The sequence below is a fragment of the Vulpes lagopus genome, chromosome 10, assembly GCF_018345385.1.
Source record: "Vulpes lagopus strain Blue_001 chromosome 10, ASM1834538v1, whole genome shotgun sequence".
NCBI lineage: Eukaryota > Metazoa > Chordata > Mammalia > Carnivora > Canidae > Vulpes > Vulpes lagopus.
Window position 1 is genome coordinate 107,744,032 of NC_054833.1, and position 26,220 is coordinate 107,770,251.

Here is a 26,220-nt window from a genome sequence, read left to right on the forward strand (position 1 = left end):
AGAAATAACAATCAGAGCTCTGTGTATCTGCACTAGATAGAAAGACATCCTATGGAATCAGGAGTCCCTGGCCTGTGCTCAAAGCTCCTTTCTAAAGATCATCCTGCCAAGCCCGGCCTCAGATTGTGAACTGGCACTGCTATAAAAGTTGGGTGGGAAGAGTCAAGTCCCTGGGGGTACAAGAGCTATTGAAAAAAAGAACACTTTTTAAGTAGACTTATAAGACCTGATCGATACTGAGCTGAGAATTCATTCCAGTCCTGCTCTTAAGGTTGGAATTGCCTATACACCTCCAAACTGCCAAGGGAACACTCTTGAAGGTCAGAAACTTGTCTTCTCAGCCACGACATAAAGATGCTATATTGTCTCAATGTTCAACTTTACTGGATGTTCTGACGAAATAAAACCACCCATCTCTCTGGGAATAAAATGTCCTTCAAGTGACCAACCTTGGCCAGTTTCCCAGCTGATCTTTGGGCATTTAAAATAGAAAGGAAGAGTATGATCACTTATAAAGTATTAGAGATCGTCAAGTCTCCATCCTGGCTTGGCTTAGGGATACATCTAGCTCATAAAGCAAACAAATGTGTGCTCATAGCTATCACCGCCTTCTGTTAAGGGGCTGGGATAACAAGATGCATTGGCTAAGTATGCAGGACTACCTTAAAAGAAGATTCTGGCATTTTCCTGAGTAAAACTACATATAGGAAAAAAGTTCACTAAAATACAAATTAAAAGAATGAGTGCTGTGGAATACTTTGGAAACAGGTTTTGGGGGAGTGTAAATCACCACCTTTCTGAAAATCGAGAACCTTTAAACAAGCCCCTTGACCCAGGAATTGTGCCAGAAAATCATTCCAGACAGGACAAAAACGTAACTGGAAGGATATTCATAACTGCTGCTGAAATTGTTTAAAAAAAAAAGTCAGAATAACTTAACTTTCAACAGAATAATGATGTGTGCTGTCACTCAAATGTCTCATCTACTGCATTAAATGTCATAAAAGAAACCTATAGGAGTGCCTGGCTAGCTCAGTTGGAAGAGCATGCAACTCTTGATCTCAGGGTCATGAGTATGAGCCCAACCCTTGTGTGTAAAGATTACTTAAATGAATTAAAAAACAAAACAAAACAAAACAAAACAAAAAACAGTGTTCTGCTGAAGGGGAATAAAAAAAAAAAAACAACCCAGGTCACAAAACAGCCACTTATTTATGAGTTTATTTATTTTTAGTAATCTCTACAGCCAGCAAGGGGCTGAACTCACAACCCCAAGATCAAGAGTTGCATCCTCTTCTGACTGAGCCAGTCAGGTGTCCCACAAAATAGTCATATATAGACAATTAAAAGATAAATTATTAATATTTTTATACTTGTAAAAGAGGGGGGGATGTGGAGAGAAAAGACAGAGACTGGGGCTGAGCCTTGACACCAGGATAGGTAGCTTAGCTTTCCCTAGAACCAATGATCCCAGAAGCAAAAGAAACCCGAGATGGTGGAGGGTGAGCAAGACTAGTCTAAGGCACTCAACAGGGTGAGGGAATGGGGGCGAAGGATGCTGGGGCCAGGTAGAGTCCGCAAGGCATGCTGAGAAGCCAAGGGCTTCACTGACCTGGAAGGAACCCAGTGCCTTGCCAGAAGATAAAGTGCTTGAGGCGGCTCCATAGCTGTCCTCAGAGGACCCAGACTTTTTTCCAAAAGCTGGGAGCAGAGCTAGCCGACTCACTGCCATGGAGGTGTTCATGGTGGTTCATCACCACACGATCACCATTTTCGGGTCTGGCACCGGGCTGGAGGTGAGGCGCTTGGTGGAAGGCATTCTAAAGTGGCCATTGGTGCAGCAGTGGCTTTACACAGACAACCAGCTCCTGGATGACAGCATGACCCTGGCAGAATGTCGCTACACCTGACAGATGGTCCCCCTCAAAGCACCACTCACCCTGGACCTGGATCTTCCAACAGAGGGGGTCCACGGAAGATTTAGAGGCCTTCGGCATGGAACTCTTCTCCTACCCCCCAAAGTAGAAGATGAAGCTGGATTGTCAGAAGAGCAGGACTGGAGGGTGAGCTGTAGGGCAGTGAAGCCGTGGAACTCTGGCCTTCTCCCTCAGATCAGAGGTCAAGGCACACTTAGTTAGAGAAATGGCCCTGAAAGACCCATTGAAAATGTTCATTTGAAACGATAAAGGTGGGCGCCTGGGTGGCTCAGTCAGTTAAGCAGCTGACTTCAGCTCCCGTCATGATCCCAGGATCCTGGGACTGAGTTCCCCATGGGCTCCCTGCTTAGGGAGGAGTCTGCTGCTCCCTCTCCCTCTGCCCCTCCTTCCTGCTCCTGCTCTCTCTCACAGATAAATAAATAAAATCTTTATTTAATCAGGAGAGACACAGAGAGAGGCAGAGACACAGGCAGAGGGAGAAGCAAGCTTCCTGCGGGGAGCCTAGAGTGGGACTCGATCCCAGGATCTCGGGATCACGACCTGAGCCAAAGACAGACACTCAACCACTGATCCACCCAGGTGCCCCATAAGCAAAATCTTTTTTTTAAAAAAAATTAATGTATTTGAGAGAGGAGAGTTAGTGGGGGAGGGGCAGAGGCAGAGAAAGAAGAGACTCCCCACAGAGCAGGGAGCCAGATGTGGGACTATCCTGGGACTTCAGGATCATGACCTGAGACAAAGGCAGATGCTTAACCGACTGAGCCACCCAGGTGCTACAATAAATAAAATCTTAAAAAAATACAGAAATGAAACGACAAACTTACTTTATAGATGGTGGGCTTCCATTTTGCTTATTTTCCAGTTTTTCTGCAGTTAAACATGATTTGATTTGCTATCAGAATGAGACGTTGAGGTCCCCTCCTCCCCTTACTAGAAAAGTTGTATGATAACCCCATGTTGTTGAGGAGAAAGCAATTCTTTCTTGGGAATTTCTTGTTGTCTCTCTGTTGAAAACTCTTGGCAAAGAGCTGCATTATTCAGGTTCCTCCTTACCCTTGGGAGCAGGGCTCTTCTTCACTGACCTCAGAGAAAAACCCATGCTCGGCTGTACTGCACAGCACCCTGGGAGTTTGGAATAGAGCTGACTCAAGGTTTATCATGGGGTGTGCTGCCTGGCTTACTGATTCCCACCCTCCAGTCCCGTACCAGAACAGAGATCCTAGTGACCACCCTGGGTTATCTGGAATAGCAGTGAATGGTCTGGTACGTAAAAGCACTGGTTCCCAAACAAAGCTGAATGATTCACCTGGAGGACTCAAAAAAAAAAAAAAAAAAATCCATATTCCCTACCTCCAGCCCACCCATCACTTCTTCTGAATCAGTTTCTGGAGATAATCTCAGGGAGGCAGTTTACTGGTTTTGAAAAGTTTCTAATTGTCTCATTTATTTCTCCAAGTAGGTAAATTGGAAAGGCTTTTTGAAGGTACTTCAAAAGACATTATCAAGATTTCAAATGTCCAGATCCTTCCTCTCAACAGCACATATATCTGTTTATTCAGTATTTCTCCCTGGATGTTTTAAGGGCATCTTGAAATCAATATGTAAAAAAGCAAATCCATGATCTTTTTTTTTTTAAGATTTTATTTATTTATTCATAGAGACACACACACAGAGAGAGAGAGAGAGAGAGAGAGAGATGCAGAGGCACAGGCAGAGGGAGAAGCAGGCTCCATGCAGGGAGCCCAACGTGGGACTTGATCCACGGTCCCCAGGATCAAACCCCGGGCTGCAGGCGGCACTAAACCGCTGCACCATGGGGGCTGCCCCAAATCCATGATCTTTACTCTTTGCTCAAATATGGTCCTTTCCCATGGTCTCCCAGAGAATGATATATCATGTACTCAGCTACTCAAACCCAAAATCTGGGTCTCAGAGTCTGAGTCTAGAGTACCTGGGCTCAAATTCTGGCTCCACCTCCAACTTTGGGCAAGTTTGTTTCCTCACCTATAAAATGGAATGATATTAATAATATCTACCAGTTAAATGAATTAATACTTTGCACAGTGCCTGGCAATGGTGAGGTAGCATCATCATCTTCCATGACCATTTCTCTTTCAGAAACCCCTTCCCAGTCAATCATCAAGATTCATGCCTCTTCATCTCTACCGACAATGCTCTAGTAAATACAACATATTTAGTTTAAATGAGTGCAAAAATCTCCACTTAAAAAAGGATCTTTTAAAATGCAACAGATGATACATTTGAGAAAGTGAAATGAGATCAATTTCTTATTTGAAACTCATCAATGGTGTGCCACTGTTCTTAGGATAAAAAACAAAATCTTATTTAAAAAACAAAAACAAAAACAAAATCTTAAATGTGCTCAATTCCCTGTCTCCACTGTCTAGCTACTCTTAAATGCAGTATAACCCCCTCACCACAGGACCTTTGCATGTGCTGCCCTCCCACCAACAGGGTCTCCCTACATTCGTACTCCAGCTTACCCAGTTAACTCCTAACATCTTTCAGATCCCAAAGCAAGTTTCTCAGGGAAGCTCTCTGTAACTTCCTGCCATATAACTCATTACAAGCGTAATTACATGTTTACTTGCTATTATCTAATTGCCTATCTCCCTTACAACTTTCAATAATGCCCATAGGCAAAGACTATGTTAGAATTTGCTTATCACCATATCTCAACACTTAGCTCAGTGGCTGATACAAAGTAGGTGTTCAATAACATTGAGTGAACTAGGAAAGTTCTTTGACCCAGCAATTTTGCTTCTAGGAATGCATCTAAAGAAATATGTAAACTATTCCAGTTGCAACAATAAGGCTAATTATTACCACTGCTAACACCTAAACACTTATTTATTTACTAAATGCTGTTTCGTGTACTAATTCATTTAATCCACACTAGAGGCTTGTGTGACCCCTATAATTATCCCTATTTTACAGATAAGGAAACTGAGGCATACAGGTGAAGCACCTTACCCAAGTTTTCACAGCTAGTTAAATGGACAAATAGATTTAACCCAGGCACTATGGAACTCCGGCTCAGGAATTCTACACGTTACAATATAGCTGTACTTTATGATTTCAATTGTAGAAATTTGAAACGGTACCGTAAATATCCGAGCCACACTTTGTATGCAAAGTCTGAAGAAATGTAAATCTCCCAAATAGTATAAAGTCACATAATTTCACAATCAGAGACACTAGTGAATTGCAAGTACCCCTCTAGATTCCCTGCCCCACACACATACTCTTCACATACATCACAAGAGAACCTAAGTCTTCAATCATGGAAGTTATGAATTATTTGAGATTTTCAAGAATGCATCTTTTACATCATGCCACTGCCCTATACAACATAATTTATTATAGCAATATTTAGGTTTAAGAAAAAGCCCATAGCACCTCTTGGGAGAAAATAAGATCATGAGTAAGTATTTTCTTTAAGAACAGAAATCAGAGGGATCCCTGGGTGGCGCAGCGGTTTGGCGCTTGTCTTTGGCCCAGGGCGCGATCCTGGAGACCCGGGATCGAATCCCACATCGGGCTCCCGGTGCATGGAGCCTGCTTCTCCCTCTGCCTGTGTCTCTGCCTCTCTCTCTCTCTCTCTCTCTCTCTGTGACTATCATAAATAAATAAAAATTAAAAAAAAAAAATTAAAAAAAAAAAAAAAAAGAACAGAAATCAGGGCAGCCCTGGTGGCTCAGCGGTTTAGTGCCGCCTTCAGCCCAGGGTGTGATCCTTGGGTCCCGGGATCGAGTCCCACGTCAGGCTCCCTGTATGGAGCCTGCTTCTCCCTCTGCCTGTGTCTCTGTGTCTCTGTCTCGGTCTCTCTCTGTTTCATAAATAAATAAATAAATAAATAAATAAATCAAATTTTGCTAACAATCAAATTTTGCTAACAAATCAAATTTTGCTAACAATCTGAAATCTAAAGAAAAATGAGAAAAATTTCATTTTTTGCTTTGACAGAAGCAAATTCTTTCAAATTCTCAACATCCAAGGAAAATAATGCAAGTGCTAAGAGACTTGACAGCTTCTGTTAAGCAGTTTACATTTAAAAAATTTTGATGACTTCAAATGCTTCTGGAACATTCAAATAATTAAGTCCTCAAACAATGGTTAGTGTGAAAACTAATGGTTTTTATTATTCTTTTTAAGATTTATTTATTTGAAAGAGAGAGACAGAGAGAGAGCATTGCACATAGGGGAAGGGAAGCAGATACCCCATTGAGCGGGGAGTCCACAAGGGGCCGGTATTCACAACTCTGAGATCATGAGCTGAAACCAAGAGTCTGGCACTTAGTCGACTGAGCTACCCAGGTGCCCCAAAACTAATGGCTTTTATTTTATTTCTTATTATTTTTTTACTAGGCTTTAAATGGCATAGTACCCTTATTAAGCTCATTGCAAAGCCTGTCATCTTAAAGGTATTATTCAAACATAAAAGCTTAATTTATCTGAATTCGGTTAAAATGAACAATTCATGTGATCATCCTTCTACAACAGTCTTTCCTAATAAGGTGATTTCTGATAGTTAGGTTTCTTGAAAATCCAAACACTTTACAATTTTTATGTTAAACTCCTCCCCACTTCCACATCTGTAAAAGATAAAAACAAGGGGTTAGCTACATAAATCATGGTATATCCTCCACAGAGAAGACTATGGAGCTGTTAAAGACAAGATAGATGTCTATTTAACAATATGCAGGAAGATGCCCGTGATTCAAGAGAGTTAAAAAATCAAGTTACAGTGTTTATAGGCTTGATAGAGCCCAATTCTTGTTTTAAAAATTACTGAATAGAGATGCCTGGGTAGCCCGTCAGTTGAGCAGCTGCCTTTGGCTCAAGGCATGATCCCAGGGTCCTGGGATTGAGTCCCACATCGGGCTTCCTGAGGGGAGCCTGCTTCTCCCTCTGCCTCTCTCTCTCATGGATAAATAAATGAAATCTTAAAAATAAATAAAAATCCCTGAATGCACACATAAGCTTCTCATAAAGAAAAAAAAAGTCCACAAGGATTCACATTAAACCACTGGATATGCTTATCCTTAGGCAGGAAAACTGAGGAAGAGAAGAATTTTCCTCTGTTTATTTCTGATTTATTTCTATTGAGAGGCAGCAGAGTTCAGTGGTTAAAGCTTAGGCTGCTAAGATTTGAATCCAAGCTCTGCTGTTTACCAGTTGTGTGATCTTCGGCAAGTCACTTAACCCCTCTGGTCTCAGGTTCCTCATCTGTAAAATGGGGATAATAATACTACCTACTCCAAGGGATGTTATGGTGATTACACATGCTAATACACATAAAATGCTAAGAGCTGTACCTGTCACATACCAAGTGCTGCATATTTTATTGAAAAACATGCTCTTGGGCAGCCTGGGTGTCTCAGCGGTTTAGCGCCGCCTCAGCCCAGGCTGTGATCCTGGAGATCCGGGATCAAGTCCCACGTCAGGCTCTCTGCATGGCGCCTGCTTCTCCCTCTGCCTGTGTCTCTGCCTCTCTTGCGCACGCTCTGTGTCTTTTTTAAATAAATAAAATTTTTTAAAAAAAAAGAAAAAAAAGAAAAACATGCTCTTAACAGTAAACATATATTCACGTATTAATGTAAAATTCCAACCAACAAGCCCAACTCTATAAAAACAATATAAATAGTACATATGGAGGGGGATGTGATAAAAATCAAAAGCACCCTAGCAATTTTTTAAAAAGATTTATTTACTTTAGGGGATCCCTGGGTGGCTCGGCGGTTAGCGCCTGTTATTTTAGAGGGGAGGAGAGAGAGAAAGAGAGAGCGCTGAGCGCGAGTGCCGGTGGGGGGGCAGGGGGAGGGGCAGAGGGAGAGAGAATCTGAAAGCAGATGCCCTGCTGAGTGTGGAACCTGACACGGGGCTCAATCTGAGGACCGTGAGGTCATGACGTGAGCCAAAACCAAGAGACGGACCCTTCACTACCTGAGCCAGTCAGGCACCCCTCCCTAAGCAATTCTGATATTCAGCTAAGTTTGCAAACTACTGAGTCAAGGAGAAAAGACCAGTAACCCAGTTGGGAGTGTGGTTGAGAACCAGCTGGGGAATGCAAGAGCATTCTGGAAGCGGAAAAAGACCATAAAAGACAAGAAGACAGCAGGTCACGCAGTCCTGATGGGAAGCCCGGGCTGAGGCCGACTCCACGAGGAGAGGGCAGGGTGTGGGCCTGGCATCTTGTTCCGGCTTGTGTACGAGGAGCCCACAAGCAGCTCCTCTCTGCCTGCAGCTACAAGATGGGACTCGTGGAGAGGAGGCAGCCGAGCGCTCCGGCCTGCCCTGCTGTGACCAGCCAACGATCCACCCTGTCCTAGCTCCAGGGACACAAAGCCACTTCTCGCACACAGGACAGTTAGGGCTCAAGGCCGAGCAGCTGGGAGCCGAGTAGCCTGTCTCAGGCCACATCGTTCGGGATGAGGATCCGGGCCGAGGACCCCATTTCCCACCCCATTTCCCGGGCACAGATACCTACTGTGGCCCGGGCTGTCTGCTGAACCTGACAAGACTCCGAGAACTGAATGCGTCCGAGCTGGGGGGCTTGGGGAGACGGTGAGGAATATGCTACGTTTTCCAAACCAGGAGGAGGAATCTTCTCAGAAAAGGCCGAATGCACAGCCGCAGTGAATTCCAGGGAGCCAAGACCCCCTAAGGCGGACGTGAGACCCTGAGATCAGAACTCTGGGCCAATCAACCTACTTGTAGCCTCCAGCAGAGGTCAAGGCTCTTGGTAAGGGCCGGAACACTGAACCAGGCTTACCTGTGTGTCAAGCAAAAACTGGGGTCTTGAGATTGTGAGGGAAAAGGATTGTGCCTCCTTGGCCCACTCTCCCCACCCAGCCCTTGAGAGGCCTTGGGGTCCTGTGGAGGACACACCTCCCCCTCCCGGGGGTTCTGTGCGGCTTAGGACGCTCTCACGAGGGGGAAGAAGCTCGCCCACCTCCTGGCTCGGGGCCCTGGCTCTGAGCCCTCTCCTCAGCCGTCAGACAGCCAGAGTCAGAGTCGTGAGTTCAAAGGGGGTGAGGGGAAAGGAAGGCGTCTGGCTCTGTCCCGGTCCGGCACTCTGGTTTCCTGAGAGCCACAGCATCCCAGCACCCCGGAAGTTCAGCACCATCACGGCTCCCATAAGCCTCGAGGGACTCCGTCAGCTTGAGGGACTTGCCGCCCACTGCCCTTCCGGTGACCCACCACGCGAGGGTGCCCGGGTGGGCCGGGGCAAGGGGAGGGAAGCGGGGCGGCGAGATAGCGGGCCGGGGGCGGCCTCGGCTGAGGGCTGTCCGTGGAGCTGTGGGGCCTGGTATCTGAGCCAGCCCTAGACCCCCCACGCCCTCAAGAGGGGGCCAGGGGTCCTGGAGAGCGGTGCCCCCTCCCCCCAGCTCCAGCTCCTGGTGATTACCAGGGAGGCCTGTGGAGGGAACAGGAATTCCAAGCCCTTGGGTCAGGAATTAACTATTTCCGATCTTCTTCTAGCTTGGCTGTGGCCAGAGGGCTCGCAGCCTCCGCCGCCCCCCCCCCCCCCCCACGCTCAGGAGAGTGCGGAGTATCTCACCCTTAGGGAGCCCAACCCGGGTTCAAATCCTAACTCCACAATTTGCTAGCGGGGTGATCTTGGAGAGGTTACACAGTTACAAGCCTGGGTTTCCTATCCGGTTAAATGAAGCCAATTCCACACCACCAAGCACCCCCACCCCGGCCCCCCTGGGCTTTGAGGAGGATTAAAAGGGCTTATTACATAAAGTACATACTGTAGTCTCTAGAACTCAGTAAGCTCTCAGTAAATGGTATTTAGGTTGCCTTTTTTTTTGTTTGCTTGGAAGGCCTTCCTTGATGGCTAGCCCCGCGGCCTGGCAACGACAGGTAACTACATGGAAGGAGGGCTTGGGTCTGGGGAAAGCCGGGAAGGGGAGGCAAGAAGGGATGCTAGAGCTGAGGCCCAGGGTCCTGGTTCCAGAGGAGACTTCAGAGACGCTGGTCTCCAGGAGGCATAACTGGGACGTCAGCCACACCTGCCTCTCCCAAACACCTTCCTGCCTCTCTGATGGGGTGGGACAAACTCCAGCTGGACTGGACCCTCCCTACTCCTCCTCTTGCCTCTTCCCACCTTACACTCCATGGTCCAGCCAGACTAAATATGTTGAAGGGCCTGGCCCCCATACTGTTCCCTTGCCAGGAACTCTCCTGCCCCAACTCCCTTGCATAATCTTCCACAGCCTTCCACTTGGACATCACTTCCTGAGATGAGTCCCCCTGAGAACATGTCAGCAGCCCTTCCTACGTGTCTCCATATTTATCTCCCCCACCTCCTGCTGGATCATATGCATATACAACATATGTTATCTATTGTATGTACATATAAAACAATATATATTATACCATATATGCTGCATAGTATATATACACTTATTATATATAGGGCTTATTTTTCTGTCTTCCTCCACTAGCAGGTAAATGGCCCATGAAGCCTGTGTTTTAGGCATGTTTTGCTCACTAATGTAACCATACACCTAGAACAGTAGTATCTGGCACTTAGTAGGTAACTGAATAAATATTTGTTGAATCTCAGATTCTTTTTGTTGTTGTTGTTGTTAAAGATTTATTTATTTATTCACGGAGACAGAGAGAGAGAGAGAGAGAGAGAGAGAGAGAGGCAGAGACACAGGCAGAGGGAGAGAAGCAGGCTCCTCGATCCAGTATCGATCCAGGTCTCCAGTATCACGCCCTGGGCCAAAGGCAGGTGCTAAACTGCTGAGCCACCCAGGGATCCCGAATGTCAGATTCATAATTAAAATTGCCTAGTGGTTGATTGCTTCCTCCTCTAAGCGCGGAGTTCAGGGACAATAATGAGTCTGTCATCTCTGAATGTCTAACACCCAGTAGGTACTCAGACATTTGTTGGCTGAATGACCAATCAACTTGTCCTTGGGTCTCAGATACCTCATTGTCTCCATAATGAGGGAGGAGCTGGACTTGACCACCTTGCCCATTCGAGGCTGCTGCTCCCCACTCATACACTGTACTGTCCAGGATTAAATTTACCCGGGAAGAAAACCTCACCTAAGAAATTCAGGTCCACTTCCAGATTCCCTTTCTATTTTGGGGGAGAATAACAAGCATCAGCTAAGGACAAATAAAGGGAAGGATTTCTCCCCCAATGCAAAGGATGTGACCAAAAACAAATAAAGACTTGCTGCCTCTTAGGATAGGACCAAGGGAAAAAAATCAAGAATCCAGAATGGATGGGTCCGGCGAGGACACTGTTGGAGGAAGGGGATAGGAGAACCCACAAGAGACTTGGTGACTTCAAGGCAGAGAAAAGCTGTCGTCTCAGTACACAGTCACAGTACTGAGATCCTTAGGCAATCCTCAGTTAACCCAGCAGCTTTGCTCCCAGGTACGTACCTAACAGATTGTGTACACCAAGGCTTTTCATCAAAAGACTGGAACAATCACGTTCACAGCAGCACTAGTCTTAATAGCCAAAAACCTGAAACTCGTCAAATACCTATCAACAGTAGAAGCACCAATCATCACAAAATGGGATACGATAGGACACTAATAATCACCTGCAAGTATCTCCAGAACTATAGAAGAAACTAACATGGTACAGCAACCCAAGAGAATATTTCATAGGATTCTTTTTTTTTTTTTTTTTAAAGATTTTATTTCTTCATGAGGGACACACAGAGAGAGGAAAAGACACAGGCAGAGAGAGAAGCAGGTTCCCTGCAGGGGAGCCTGATGTGGGACTCGATGCCAGGAACCTGGGATCATGACCAGAGCCAAGGCAGCCACTCAACCACTGAGCCACCAAGGTGTTCCTGTATGATTCTTTAACATAAAATTCAAATACAGGCAAATTAATCTATGGTATTAGAAGTCAAGATAGTGCTTCTCCAGCTGGAGAGGGTAGAGAATGGGAAGGAAGGGGCATCTGAGGTGCTGCTAATGCTATTTTAAGATTTTATTTATTTATTTGAGAGCGCAAGAGAGTGAGAGAGAGACAGTATACAAATGGGGTGAGGGGCAGAGGGAGAAGCAGAGGGGCTGAGCAGAGAGCTTGATGTGGGGCTTGATCCCAGGACCCTAGGATCAAGACCTGAGCCAAAGGCAGATGCCCAACCAACTGAGCCACCCTGCTACCCATTTCCCTTTTCATGTAGGCTTCACACTCAACGTGGAGCCCAACATGGGGCTTGAACTCATAATCCTGAGAGCAAGAACTGAGCTGAGATCAAGAGTCAGATGCCTACTGACTGAGCCACATAAGTGCCCTGGTAATGCTGTTTCTTGATCTAGGTACAGATACGTGAGTGTATTACATCTGTGATGTTCACTGAGCTGCACACTTATCATTTGGGCACTTTCCTCTACATTTGTTATTCTTCAATACAGTGGTTCTCTGAATGGAGACAGTTCAGCCTCAGAACCAAAGCCTCAACTGATCTAGGCAGGAGAGGCCCTCCTCTCCCTCATTCTCCTCCATCATCTTTCAAATGCTGGGCAGAGCTATAGTTTGCAGCCCTAGAAATTCACTGCTCATCGTAAGCAATGCCTTCCTTACCCCACAGCAGGGAGGTTGAGGGCACCCTGCACTGGGTAACCTAGGAACAGAGTGCCATGTGAGGAGGTGGGAAGAGAGACAGGAGGTTTGGGACCTGCTCCCCAGGCACAAGCTAACAGTGATGTGCAACAGGCTTCAGCAACCAACCTTAGCCAGCTGCTGAGTGAGGAAGGCAGCCAGCCAGGCTCAAAGCCCCAGTTCCCAAATATTCATTACTGAGGCAGATTTACTATGGAATCCCCCCAGATTTAAAACCTTGGGGTTACTGGGAGGCTCAGTGAGTAGAGCATAGGGCTCTTGATCTTGAGGTCATAGGTTCGAGCCCCATGTTAGGTGTAGAGATAACTTAAAAAAAATAGATAATAATTTTAAAAATAAATAAAATCCTGGCCTCACTGCTGATTGCCTTGACCTTATGCCAAGTTGCTTACCTCCTTTTACAGCAAAAAAGAGTTACTACCACCTGCTTCACAAGGTGATCATAAGCATAAAAAAATATTAGACTATAAGCTCCCCAAAGGCAGGAACTTTTTGTCCATTACTTTAGCTGTGGTTCTAGAACACTGCCTGACACATACAGATGTTAAATGTATGTATCTTGAAAGAATAAAATATAAATAGAGGGCATGGTCCAGAATGGAGGCTCTAATACAAAAGGTAATTTTTACACAAGTTGAAATAAGCAAGATCATCTTGAAGTTAATTCATGCTCAGTCAGATTCATGACTGAACTTTGCAGTTTCCTACCAAAGCTAATGTGGGTTACCTTTAATCTTACTCAAACACTGCGGGTGAGCTGAACCTGCTGAGGAGCCATAATGAAGTACTGGATTTCTTTTAGTGCAATTAAGGTGCTTCTCTCAACTGTTTGTCCTTTAGGATGTATAGACCAAGTTAGGTCAATTGCTTTTAATCACTGTACTAATACCACGCAAATTCCTTCCTCCCACCTCTCCTTTGTCTTTGCTTCCAGACCACACTTGAAGGCACCCTCTCAGACTGTGGGGTTGGGGTAGGGGGGAAACATTCCAGCAGTGCCTCCCTCCAGATTAACCTCTTGCTCTTGGTCCAGGCAAGCCCAGCTTCACTTGACCCAAGCCTCATCATTAGGACACAGAGACTGTATCTAAGCCAGTTTCCCTACAGGAATGTTTCTGGAAAACCTTCTGATAAGAACGAACAAATGACTAATTGCTCTTAGGGCAGAGGTTGTTATTGGTATCTGTGGGATCTGGTGCTCCAACACTCCACTTCATTTCCTCCACCTCCCACTTTCTTTTTTTTTTTTTTTTTTAAGATTTTATTTTTATTTATTTGAGAAAGAGTGAGAAAGCAGAGAGAGTACAAGCAGGGGGAGGGGCAGAGGGAGAAGCAGGCTCCCTGATGAGAAGGATGAGCAGGGAGCCCACACAGGGCTGGATCCAGGGACTCCGGGATCATGACCTGAGCGGGATCATGACCTGAGCGGAATGAAGGCAGATGCTTAACCAACCGAGCCACCCAGACGCCCCTCAACCTCCCACTTTCTGGTAGTAAAAATTGCCACGGAACTTAGGAGTCACAAATTTCATTCAAGTCTCAGCTGGTCACCGTAGTAATGACTTTGGTGAAGCCACAACTGCTCAGGTTTCATCTGCAAAGCAGGCAGACCTTCATGAGATGATCATGATTCATGCAAATACCTACTGGGCATCCTGTGAAGTATCAGGTCCTGCCTGGGACTAAACCTAAAGGTAAAAATCATGTTTGTGACCCTCAAGGACGCTCCTGAAATGTTCAGGCTAGCAAATTGAACCCATTAAGCTGCTTCTGTGTCTCCACCTTTGAAACATCCAGCAGGGCTGGGGTTACAGGCTCTCTGAAGTTCCAACTCTGAGATTAAGAACTCAAGCTGTTTAATAGTTACCTTACCAGCTTCAAGAGAGTGTCAGGAGGACAAAGCAAGCTCAGAGTTGTGGAAGTGCTTTGAAGAGTAAAGTGCACATGCAAACAAGGTATTAATTATATCAGATCATTTCTTTGAGCTCAACTTCATAGACACCTATGATATTCATAACCCAGGGGCGAACAACAGGGGCAATTGTTCCTTAGCAATAAAGAAACTTGTCTGCTTGGCCAAACTTGAGAGTTTGTATGTACCCTCAGGATAACCCTTTCAACGTGGCTGGATCCATCCTATGCACTGAAAACAGAAAACCGGGGAGGTAGAGAAAGATGTCAGCAGCTTAGAGTTAAGGAGAAAAATATCAATATTTTTTGTGGGGAGTGTCTCAATTTATTGGGACCAACTCGCCCCAGAATCTTGCTTAAAAAAAAAGGCGGCAGCAGCCTATTTATTTCACAGGAAAACTACTCTAAGAACCAGTCATGTTGCAGGGAGGCTCGGAGTTAGCTAAGCACGTTAACCTACCCTTTGTTTTATAACCCAGGTGTGCTCCTGGCATGAACCCACCGTTTTCACAATCATAAACCAGACATCCAAGAAAGCAGAATTTTCTCAAAAGTTTTAAAATGCCTGACGTCACCAGGAAACACTCGCCAACTGGACCATGAAATCGAAAACCTGATCACGGCTTCCCCTCAACAACCTGGAGTTTAGTGAAGTGACAGTTAATCTGCTATTTCTTGCTTCAGTAAGAAAGATAAGGCACAGTCAACACTCAAAAGCCTTGAGATTGTAGTCAGAGAACTTGACAATGACGGGGAGGGAGTACAGATTTGGCAGAGGTCTGGTTAGCAATAAAGCTTCCTCAGGGAGCCGGAATTGGATTTGGGGCCCTGCCCAAGTTAACATTTTTACAGGTTGGCTGAGCTGCAGTTTGTTAGCCAGTCAGTAATAAACCCATGTGCAAGAATTTAAAGTTTATGAGGCATGGCCTCTTAATGCCTCTGCTTGGCTCCCTACAGCCAAGAGTTGAAGGAGCCTGGCCTAGCCTGGGTGTTAATTGTTTTGTCAATCTGCAGGGTTATTCGGGAAAAGAAGGGGGGGGGGGGAAGGCTCCTACGGACTCCAGACCTCAGTCCTCTTTTAGAGAAACAAAGGAGAGCCATTCTGTCCCCTAGGCATTGGCACTTCTCCATTCAAACAGGTAATTTGTACCTGGGGTGAGAGGTATGCTGATGAAGGCATTAGAAAAATGCTAAGTGGCAAAGGTTCTTAATTGTTTTGAAAGCCAGGTAAACTGTAGCTCCCCCTCCCCAGGAAGATGCACATGCAAGTTCTTAAACACTTTCATAGGTTAGGGATCCCCTGAACCCCACCCAAGGATCCTGGGTTACACCTCTGTTTAAGAACTTGGTTTGATCGGTGGAGTATCCCACCACCCCCACACCACACACACACACACTGTCCTGTCTTGGCCGGAGGGAAAGAGGCTCCCACCAGCCGGCAGCTGCCTGGGTCTCACAACACCCTGGTTGTCCGCACCAAAGTGACTCCCAGTTCTCAAGTTTTTGAACTTGTGGGGGGTGGGGTAGGGCCAAGTAAACTGGGTGATCAAAAATGCGCTTTGATCTCCCATCCACTCTGGCCTCAGCTCAAGACCTCGGGCTTGGGAGCCCCCCTCCCCCAACATTCCAGTCCAAGCCTGCGGGCGGGGCGGGGGGCAGGAGTATCCCCGAGCGCGATGGCCCGGGCCCAGGTGTGCCAGGCCCAGTTTCCAGGCAGGCGGAGGGGCGCAGGCCCTCCGGGCAGGGCAGGGTTAAGAGCGCATTCCAGCTGCCGGGGAAGAAGGGGGGCGGGGAGGGGAGCGCGGAGAAGAGAAACAGACCCGGTCTGTCTGTCGGAGACACAAAGCGCGGTACACAAAGGGGGCCCGAGAGGGGCGCGGGGGCTGCCCGGGGCACGGCTCACCCGCACACCTGCGCGGGGGCGGGGGGAGGACTGCGGCCCAGCTGCCCGGGTCCGGGCTGGCCGAGCGCACCGCCCCGCACCCCGAGGGAGGTCTAGGTGAGCCGCCCCGGCCCGGCCGGGAGCAGCCGAGGTCGGGGGGCGCCGCTCCCCTTCCACCGCACTCGAGCCCCGACCTCCCCGTCGCGCGCCCACGTGAGCCCCCGGCCCGCCGGCGCTGCAGGCACCCCCGGGAAGGTCCTACCTTTCCTCCGAGCCTGGCCGGGCCCCAGCTCCGCGCCTCGCGCCTCCAGCGTCACGTCAGCCTTCCCGGAGGCCACGCAGGGCAGCCAGCAAACCTGCGCGGGAGGGAAGGGGCAGAGGGGTGGCTCGCAGGCGTGCCCCGCTCCGCACGCCCGTCGCCAGACGCCGCCCGGCCCCGAGCAGCCCCCGCACCGCTCGGCTCGACGCCGCCGCCGCGCGCGGACCCCGCCCAGCCGGACCGCCCGGGCCGGGCGCCGCGTACCTGGAGCAGCAGGGCGAGGCGCAGCAGGGACGCGAGGAGCCCCCTGGGGAGCCCCATGGCTGCGGGATGAAGGACGAAGGAGCTGCCGCGACGGCCGGCCGGTGCTTCGCGGAGCCTTCGGGGTCCCTCTGAGCGCGCGGTCCGCGGGCGGCAGCGGGCGGGGGCCAGGTGAGCGCAGGTGGGCGCTGATTGGCCCGACGCCGCCCGGTCCCGCCCCCTCGCAGGTGGGGCCGCAGCCCGCGCGGTGCGGCAGGCGCTGTGGCCTCCCGACTTGCCTGCAGCCGCTCCTGGCGGGAACCCAGGCTCTGTCGCACAGATTCTGGGTTCTAGGGGGAAAACGCAAGACAGAAACCAAACAAAACACCACCCCGCTTCTCAGCCTCCGCAGCACGCAAAGAAAAATGTTTTTGTGCCTTGAGGCTGCAGTGGGGGAAAGAAATGGAGACGCATCTGAACCCGACTGCAAACAAGAGGCGCCCCATTCATACCCCCCGAGGCATTCTGTTGTCCAAAGCTTTGATGGAGGCCGGGTGTGGCCGCCCCACAACCGGCTACGGGGGGGGGTGCCCCCTGCCTCTTCCTCCGTCTCCCACGCCAGCCCGCCCTGGAGACACTAAGTAGGGCTTAAACCTGGCGGTGAGGCGCAGAGAGGCCGCGTTACAGACTTTGCTGCAACTTGCGGAACACTCGGTACCTCCATTGCACAGCCCAGTAAATGGAGGCTAGGAGAGGAGGCCCGGAGCTCTGAGGCTGTCCTGGCGCCAAAGGGGGCGAGATAGAGGGGCGGTTATCAGCCCCAGTATCTCCAGGGACGCCTTTCCCCACTAAATATAAATGACATGTAAAAGGCAAATACTTAAAAAAAAAAATAGACATTTATAAAGCCTCGGCTGTTTCGTCTGAAATATTGAATAGAGTCTAAGTGAAAACTGCACTTGCGATGCAAGCGGCCTTCCAGTGAGCCTCCCGCATAAGCAGCTCCCCTAACCCTGCCGCCCCCCCTTCTTGAAAGAAACGTGGATGAGCTGGAGTTCATCCCTCTACTTTAGACCTGAAGTGCTTTCCTCTTCGGGACACACAAGTGGGGCCCGGACACAGAAACCCTGAGACTCAATCCCCCCACCCTGCTGCACTGTCTCCCCAGCTGGCTGAGCTTTCCCAACGTTGCGCTCCCTGAGGTCTCTCCACTTTCCCCAGCTGCCCTGAGAACCCAGGCTAACACCTCCTCTTCCCTCTCCTTCCTCCTCCCCAGCTCAGATTCAGGGGTTTGAAGATTGCAAGGACCAACCGGTGGCCTGCTGTCTTTCCAACCACTAGGCCCTATGGCTAGGAGGAAGGTTGTGCTGCGACCATGATAGTCCTCTCTCCAGCCGAGCTTTGGCTCTGGTGCCCTAATGCCAGTGTTTGAACCTGTGTTGCACCATGATCAGTACTAGGGCCTCAGGCAAGTGAAATAACTTCTTTGAGGCTCAGTTCTACATACATTAAATGAATGGGACATCTGCCCTCTAAAGTTTTGACACATTAGGATTTATTTTATTTATTCATAAGAGACACACAGAGAGAGGTAGAGACAGAGACGGGGGAGAAGCAGGCTCCCTGCCAGGGGCCTGATGGGGGACTCGATCCCAGGACCCCGGGGATCATGACCTGAGCGGAAGGCAGAGGCTCAACCACTGAGCCACCCAGGTGTCCCTACGTTAGGATTAAATGAATCAATACATAGAAACAATAATCAATACATTTAAAACGCTAACTTCAGTACCCAGCCCAGAGCAAGTGGCCAAACATCGGCCTAATTTGTCCCCCGCCCCGAGCGTGGTTTCTGTCCTTAGCACCGTCGCATGCCCCACACTAGGAAATGTGACCCTTGAATTCCGCAGCTGATGTAAAAGCAAGTCACTGGCACCGAGTATCCGGGAGAGCCCGGGCCCCGCGGGGGTCGCCTTCCCGGCGGGAGGGCAGGCTGGGTCCCCGCGGGGCGCGCCGCGGCGCGGAGGCCCCGGTGGCACCAGCGGCTCCGCCTCTCCTCGGCCCCAGATGCCGCTGCGCCCGCCCGGAGCCGGAGGAAGCCATCAAGCGGACCGTTAACCGCAGACGAGCCCCGGGACGCAGGCCCTCGCCAGTACACACCGGCGGGAGGGCCGTGCCGCGCGCTCATTTCCGCCTGCTTCCCGGGCGCTCGGCCTCGCGGCGGGGCGGGCGGAGACGTCGGGAGTCGGCGCTGCCGCCGCGGGGCCGCGCTGCGGGCTTCTCCGCTCCTCCCCCTGGCCCCTGGGCCGGTCCCTTCGTTCGCTCAGCAAGCCCTCGCCGGTAGCCTGCTGTCTGCCGAGCACTGGAGATGCAGCACTGAGCAAACTGTTACAAGTCTGCAGCCTGGAGAGTTGGGGGGGGGGGGGGGGAGGGAATAACCAAAGAAGTAAATGTGTGTTAGATAATACCTGCTGTGGGGCACCTGGGTGGCTCGGTCGAGCATCTGCCTTGGGCTCAGAGCGTGATCCCGGGCTCCTGGGATGGAATCCCGCCTCGGGCTCCCCGCAGGGAGCCTGCTTCTCCCTCTGCCTATGCCTCTGCCTCTCTCTCTGTCTCGAATGAATGAATGAATGATTTTTTTTTTTTTTAAAGACCATATGTGCTGTGTAGATGAAGAAGGGTGAAATAGGAAGTGCCAGTTCCTGAGATGGAAGGTAGGGGCACCTGGCTGGCTCAGTTGGTGGAGCCTGGGACTCTATCTCAGGGCTGTGAGTTCAAGCCCTGCAATGGGCAAAGAGACAGAAAGAAAGAGAGGGAGAGAGAGAGGAAGGAGGGAAAGAAAAGGAAGGAAGGAAGGAAGGAAGGAAGGAAGGAAGGAAGGAAGGAAGGAAGAAAAAAACACATGAGACAGAAGGTAGGGTTGGAGACTATACAGAATGTGATCTGGAAGGTGTTTCAGTGGGGGCCAACAAGAGACAGACTCCAGATTGGGTGGTTCAAGTCTCAGTGAAGGGACTAAAGGAATGGGCAGGGTTCAGAGAATCAAAAGGGATGTTGAGGGACCAATAAGAGAGAGGCCTTAGAACTTTGAGGAATGAAGAGCCAAGGGAAGAAATGATGTCACTGATACTTGGGAGTTGGCAGGCAGCTGGAGAGTGGAGGAAGGACTACCTCTCCCAAATGCAGTCCATGTCCTGCCACTCACTCAATGCCAAGAGCAGGTAAGATGCAGGAAATCTTCAGCATCTTCCTCCTTTTGCCATTCATCTCCTGGTGGGCCAAACCCACCCAGAAGCCTGAGGGCAAGAAAGCTCAGTTGGCACAGTGTCGAGGGATCATTCTCTCCAGTCATGAGGCAGGAGGAGAAAGGCAGAAAACGGATGAGGGGTGGGTGCACAATGGGTGATGCCAAGAGGCCTCCCTGAGAAATGGGCATTTGAACAATACCTGAAAGAAATGAAGAAGCAAGTTACACCCAGGATATGAAGGAAGAGCATTCCAGGCAGACAAACCCAGGCAAAGGCCCTGAGGCAGTAGATTACTTGGAACAGAAAAAAAAAAAAAAAAAAAACCAGAATGGCTGGGGTAGGGTGACAAGTAGGAAATGAGTCAGAGCTGGGAAGTTGAGGAACAAATCTTGCAGAGCATCATAGGCCATTGTAAGAACTTGGACTTCTGCTGAGTGGGAGGGGAGGAAGACATTGGAGACTGTGAGCAGAGGAGTGGCATTGAGACCACAGGGAATGGAAGTAGAGGCAGGGAGGTCAACTGGATCCTACTGCAAACAACAGGCAGAAATTTAAACAGCTTGGTTTAGGGTGGAGATCGTAGAAGGGATAAAAATGATCAAATTAAAAAGAACCCAGAGGGGTGCCTGGGTGGCTCAATTGATTACATGTCTGCCTGTTTGCCTTCAGCTCAGGTCATGATCTCTGGGTCCTGGGATGGAGTCAGAGTTGAGGCAGGTAGGTTCCTTGCTCAGTGGAGAGTCTGCTTCTCCTTCTCCTTCTCCCTTCTCACCCCCCTCATGTTCTCTCTATCTCAAGTAAACAAATATTTTTTAAAAAGCAGAAAATAATGTGTTGGCAAGGATGTTGAGAAATTGGAACAGTTGTGCACTGCTGGGAATGAAAAATGGTGCAGCCACTTTGGAAAACAACATGGCAGTTACTAAAAAAAATTAAAAATAGAATTTCCATATAATTTAGCAATTCCACTTCTGGGTACATACTCAAAAGAATTGAGAGAAGGGGCTCAAACAGATATTTGAACATCCATGTTCATAGCAGCATTATTTGCAATAACCAAGAGGCAGGAGCAGTCCAAGTGTCCATCCTTAGGTAAGTGAATAAACAAAATGTTCATCAGGTACAGAGTTTCAGTTTTGTATGATGAAAAGAATTCTGTGGATGGATGGTGGTGATGGTTGAACAGCAATGTGAATATACTTAATGCCACTAAACTGTATGTCATATGAATTTTACCACGATTTTTAAAGTTACTTTTAAAAAGTGATTATATTCTGGGTTTATTTTAAAGCAATTGCCAGAGTGTGCCTGGCTGGCTCAGTCAGTAGAACATGAGACTCTTGATTCAGGGGTTGAGAGACAGAGTCCCAAGTTGGGCATAAAGATTACTTTAAAAAAAATTTTTTTTAAATAAAGATATTGCCAACAGTAAGATTGACCAAAAGATTGGATATGGGCATGAGAGAAAGAGCAGGTCAAGGATGACTCCAGTGTTTGGGGCCTGAGCAACCAGGAGGAGAGCAGTGCCATTTCTTGAGTTTGGGAAGGTGTGTATGGTAGACACTGTCAGGGTACTGCTCAGATCCTCCCTGGGGTCCCTTTGATGGTTTCTGAGCTCCCCCTTCTTGGCTTCTGTGTGCTGATGCTTCTAGTAGCCTGCACATGTGACTCTCTTCAGAGATCTGCTCATCTGCTATTGGGGTCCCTTTGGCCTTGCAAGGAAGTACCCAGGGGCTCACTTCCCAGCCCTTAGCCAGTGACCAACTGATACTGTAATAGGGAAGCCCAGCCCCCTTTTCACCTGCCAATTTCCCAGAGGTAATTACATCCAGCATTCCTCTGGGGGTCAGGCTGAAACTACCCTGCGGAGACTCGGCCCAAAATAACACCCTTGCTCTTTTATTTTATTTTATTTTATTTTATTTTATTTTATTTTATTTTATTATTTATTTATTTATTTTTTTACCCTTGCTCTTTTAAAATGGACATGGAGCCCAACTCGGGACTTGACCTCAAGACCCTAAGATCAAGACCTGAACTGAGATCCAGAGTCAGATGCTTTATCGATTGAGCCACCCAGGTGCCCCTTCTTTTTTATTATTATTATTTTTAAATTATCTTATTGTTTTTTATTTTTTATTCTTTTTAGTAATCTCTACACCCAACATGAGGCCCAAACCCCCAATCATGAGATCAAGAGTTGCATGCTCTTCAGACTGAGCCAACCAGGTGTTCCCCTTCTTGCCTTCTCTATCTTATTTCTCCCACTTCTTTCCCTGTTCCTCCTGAGAACCCTTCCTTAGTAAGTCACACGAATCCTTGCCGCAGGGTGAGCTTCTTGGCATCTCATTGCAGGTAGAACAAGTTTGGGATTGGGGGAAGATCAGGACTTCAAATTGGGTTGTATTTAGAGATGCCTGGTAGCGGCATATTGAGGAAGCTGTAATTGGAGATGTCAGTTCAGGAGAGAGGCCTGGCCTGGGAATATGCGTTTGTCATGATGGGAAAGCATCAATACTGGGGGCAATCTGTGGGGAAAGACTTGCCTGCGTAGCACCCTGAGCCTCTGGGGCTTTCCCATGTCAGACAGAGCTGGGCCGTCAACACTAAGATGTTTGTACTGTCCCTGACACCCTCCACACAGAGTCAAGAGTCTTTCACACTTTTTTTTTTTAAGTCTTTCACTCTTTGCTCGCTTTTTTCTTTCTTAAAGATATTATTTATTTATTTAGAGAGTGTGGGTGAAGGGGAGGGAGAGAGAAACCCAAGCAGACTTCACATCAAGTGTGAAGCGCAACAAAAGGCTTGACCCCACAACCCAAGCTGAAACCAAGAGTCAGATGCTGAACTGACTGAGCCACCCAGGCACCCTCACTCTTTGCTTTTTCAAAAATAAGTGCACAAAATGAGAGAGCAAAGAAAAATAAATGCAAGAAAAGTAAACCTTTCCCTGATTAAAAAAACAGAAGCACTTTTTCTGTGCTTCTTGTCCGCACTTCCCATTTAAACTCATGTTCCTGGGGCGCCTGGGTGGCTCAGTCAGTTAAGCATCTGCCTTTTTTTTTTTTTAATTTTTTAAATTTATTTATGATAGTCACAGAGAGAGAGAGAGAGAGGCAGAGACAGCAGAGGGAGAAGCAGGCTCCATGCACCGGGAGCCCGACGTGGGATTCGATCCCAGGTCTCTAGGATCGCGCCCTGGGCCAAAGGCAGGGGCTAAACCGCTGCGCCACCCAGGGATCCCAGCATCTGCCTTCTGTTCAGGTCATGATCCTGGGGTCCCAAGATCGAGCCCGGTATCAGGCACCCTGCTCAGCTGAGAGTCTGCTTCTCCCTCTTCCTCTGCCCCCACCTCAACTCATGCTCTCTCACTCAGTCTCCCAAGTAAATAAATAAAATCTCTTAAAAAAATAAGCTCATGCTCTTTACGGTGGTGTGGAATCTGTGGCATTATTACTCTGTCTTTCTCCCTTACTCTCCAGCACCTCTTTTCTCCCTCCTTGGAAGCTCCTTGGGATCAGGGATTAGGACTGTCAGATTATAACTTCTGCAGATTCCCCACGACACCCACCCAGGAAAAGGCCTGTGTGGTACTGAAGTTAGGGTTGGCAGACAAGGGTCTGAAGCTTGCCTCTAAAGACGACTGCCCGGATGACCTAGGGTGAGTTGTTTAATCCCTCAAAGCCCTCTGCAGCTAGTTGTTCCTGTTATCCCAAACTGAACTCCTGACCTGCTCCTACAAACCTGCTCCTCTTACAATTTGTCCATCTCAGCAAAAGGCAATAGCATCCTTCCCACCTGAGGTGTCTTTCGCTCCCTGGCTCATCTTATACATGCTCACTCTGCTTTTCCAGCACTCGCCTCCCTTGTGCTTCTCAGAACACACCAGGTGTGGCCTGTCTCCAGCCTTTGCAGCTGTGCTTCCCTCTATTGGGTCATCCTTATCATACCCTGATTTACTAGTACATATATATTTTTTCCTGTGAGAGGCAACACACAGTAATGATTAAGAGCAAGGACTCCAGGGGTGCCTGGGGGGCTCAATCAGTTAAGCATCCGACTCTTGATCTCAGCTCAGATTTTATTTATTTATTTATTTATTTATTTATTTATTTATTTGAGAGAGGGAACACAAGCAGGGGGAATGGCAGAGGGAGAGGGAGAAGCAGACTCCCCACTGAGCAGGGAGCCCAACCCTGAGATCATGACCTGAGCCAAAGGCAAACACTTAACTGACTGAGCCACCCAGGTGCCCCTCAGCTCAGGTCTTGATCTCAGGATCATGAGTTCATGCCCTGCATTAGACTCCATGCTTGGTGTGGAGCCTACTTTAAAAAAGGGCAGGGGACACCTGGGTGGCTCAGTTGATTAACCAACTGACTTTGTCTCAGGTCATGATCTCAGGGTCCTGGGATGGACTTCGTGTTGGGCTCCCTGCTCAGCGGAGAGTTTGCTTCTCCTTCTCCCTCTGCTCCTTCCCCTGCTTGTGCTTGCTCCACTTCTCTCACAAGTAAATAAATTTAAAATCTTAAAAAAAAAAAAAAGCAAGGACTCCAAAGTCATACTGTCTGGCTTTAAATCCTGAATTCAGCTCTCCTGATCTATGAGATCTTAGGCAAGTGACTTCCAACTCCCTTGTGCTCCAGTATGCTGATCTATAGAATGGGATAAGCAAAATAACACCTTCCTCATAGATTATGAGCCACTACTTATAAAACACTTTTTATAACACAATCTTTTTTTTTTAAAAGATTTTATTTATTCATGAGAGACAGAGACACAGGCAGAGGGAGAAGCAGGCTGCTCGCAGGGAGCCTTACATGGGACTTGATCCCGGGTCTCCAGGATCACACCCTGGGCTAAAGGCGGATACTCAACCGCTGAGCTACCTGGGCATCCCCATAAAACACCTTAGAACATGATAAACCTAAGTGTTTTTTAAACTGTGTTTATTGTCCCTCTTCCCTCATGGAGTGTATCCTCTATGAAAGACAAGGGTTTTTGTCTTTCCTCACTGTTGTAGCCTAAATGCACAGAACAGCCTAGCATAAAATATCAAATACATACTGAATGGATGAAATCAACAGGATGTAACTGATAAACATCTGACAGGGTGCTAGATGCATAGTAGAAGCAAAACCAGTGTGGGTTGCCTGACCCACCTCACAGAGCTGAGGTGAGATCCAATGAGCTAATATAGGGTTAAGTGTTTTGAGAAGTATCCTACAAATAGCACGAGTCATAATAAAATGAACTACTACGATTTCCTGAGCACACACTGGATTCAGACTCTGTACTAGTTACTTTCATGCATGAACTCATTCCAATCCTCACAACTCTACACGGTAGTTCATATTATTCCCTTTCACGGATGAGGAAATTGGGGTAAAGTCCCTTGCCCAAGACCCCAGAGCTAGGCAGAGGCAAAGCCATAGTGTAACCCAGTTTTGCCTCACTCCAAAGCTCACTGAACTAGCTGCCAAACCATTATTCATCAATATTTGCTGAAAGAATGAATCTGTGAAGCAGGTCTTTGGTATATTAGGAAGAATTCCACAATATCCAGTCCTTTCTCTTAAAAAAAACTCTTAAGATGAACATATTTGCCCCTGGTTCAAGGTTAAATTTTGGGTCCTCCTGGAAACATTTAGGAAGAGCTTTTCTGCCCATTTTTGGTAGCAAAATTCCTACATCTCCACTCCCACACAGCACACTTAGGGGGATGTGTCCCAAAGACAAGTTGGTGTTTTGCAGATTTTTCTAGGAAGTAGTCTTAAAACTAGGTGAGGCCCTATTTCCTGTCCCTCTCCTCTACTGCCCAGTGCTCTGCACAAATGATTCCATGGTCTTGCTTCTTTATATTTGTTCTTGATTTTTCTGGGTCCTTCCTTTTGGTCTGGTGATGTCACTGGCCAGCTGCTCCCATGTATCACTTCTGAAGCCTGCAAAGTGCTGAGGCTACTGATCCCCAGCAGGAAATCGGATTCATATACCTTTCCTTTCCTTAAGTCTTGGGAGGGGCTGTGCAGCCTTCAGCATCAGTAAATTTTTGCCAAAACCTGAGCTGTCAGTTTCCAGAGATCAGAGGCCAAGCATTTATGTATGTGTGT

At 48.1% G+C, this 26,220-nt stretch overlaps 1 protein-coding gene across 1 annotated transcript in view; it reads right to left on the reverse strand.

The window, feature by feature from the left end:
- The window catches only part of CDH3 (cadherin 3), a 45,484-nt gene extending 28,449 nt beyond the window's left edge, over positions 1-17,035 (reverse strand). Inside the window, exons 1-2 of the mRNA XM_041769872.1 lie at positions 16,890-17,035; positions 16,629-16,722 (exon numbers count right to left, since the gene is read on the reverse strand). Coding sequence (XP_041625806.1) covers positions 16,629-16,722; positions 16,890-16,946 — 151 coding nt within the window. The 5' untranslated portion in view covers positions 16,947-17,035. The remainder of the gene's footprint in view (positions 1-16,628; positions 16,723-16,889) is intronic.
- Between the last annotated feature and the right edge of the window lie 9,185 nt (positions 17,036-26,220).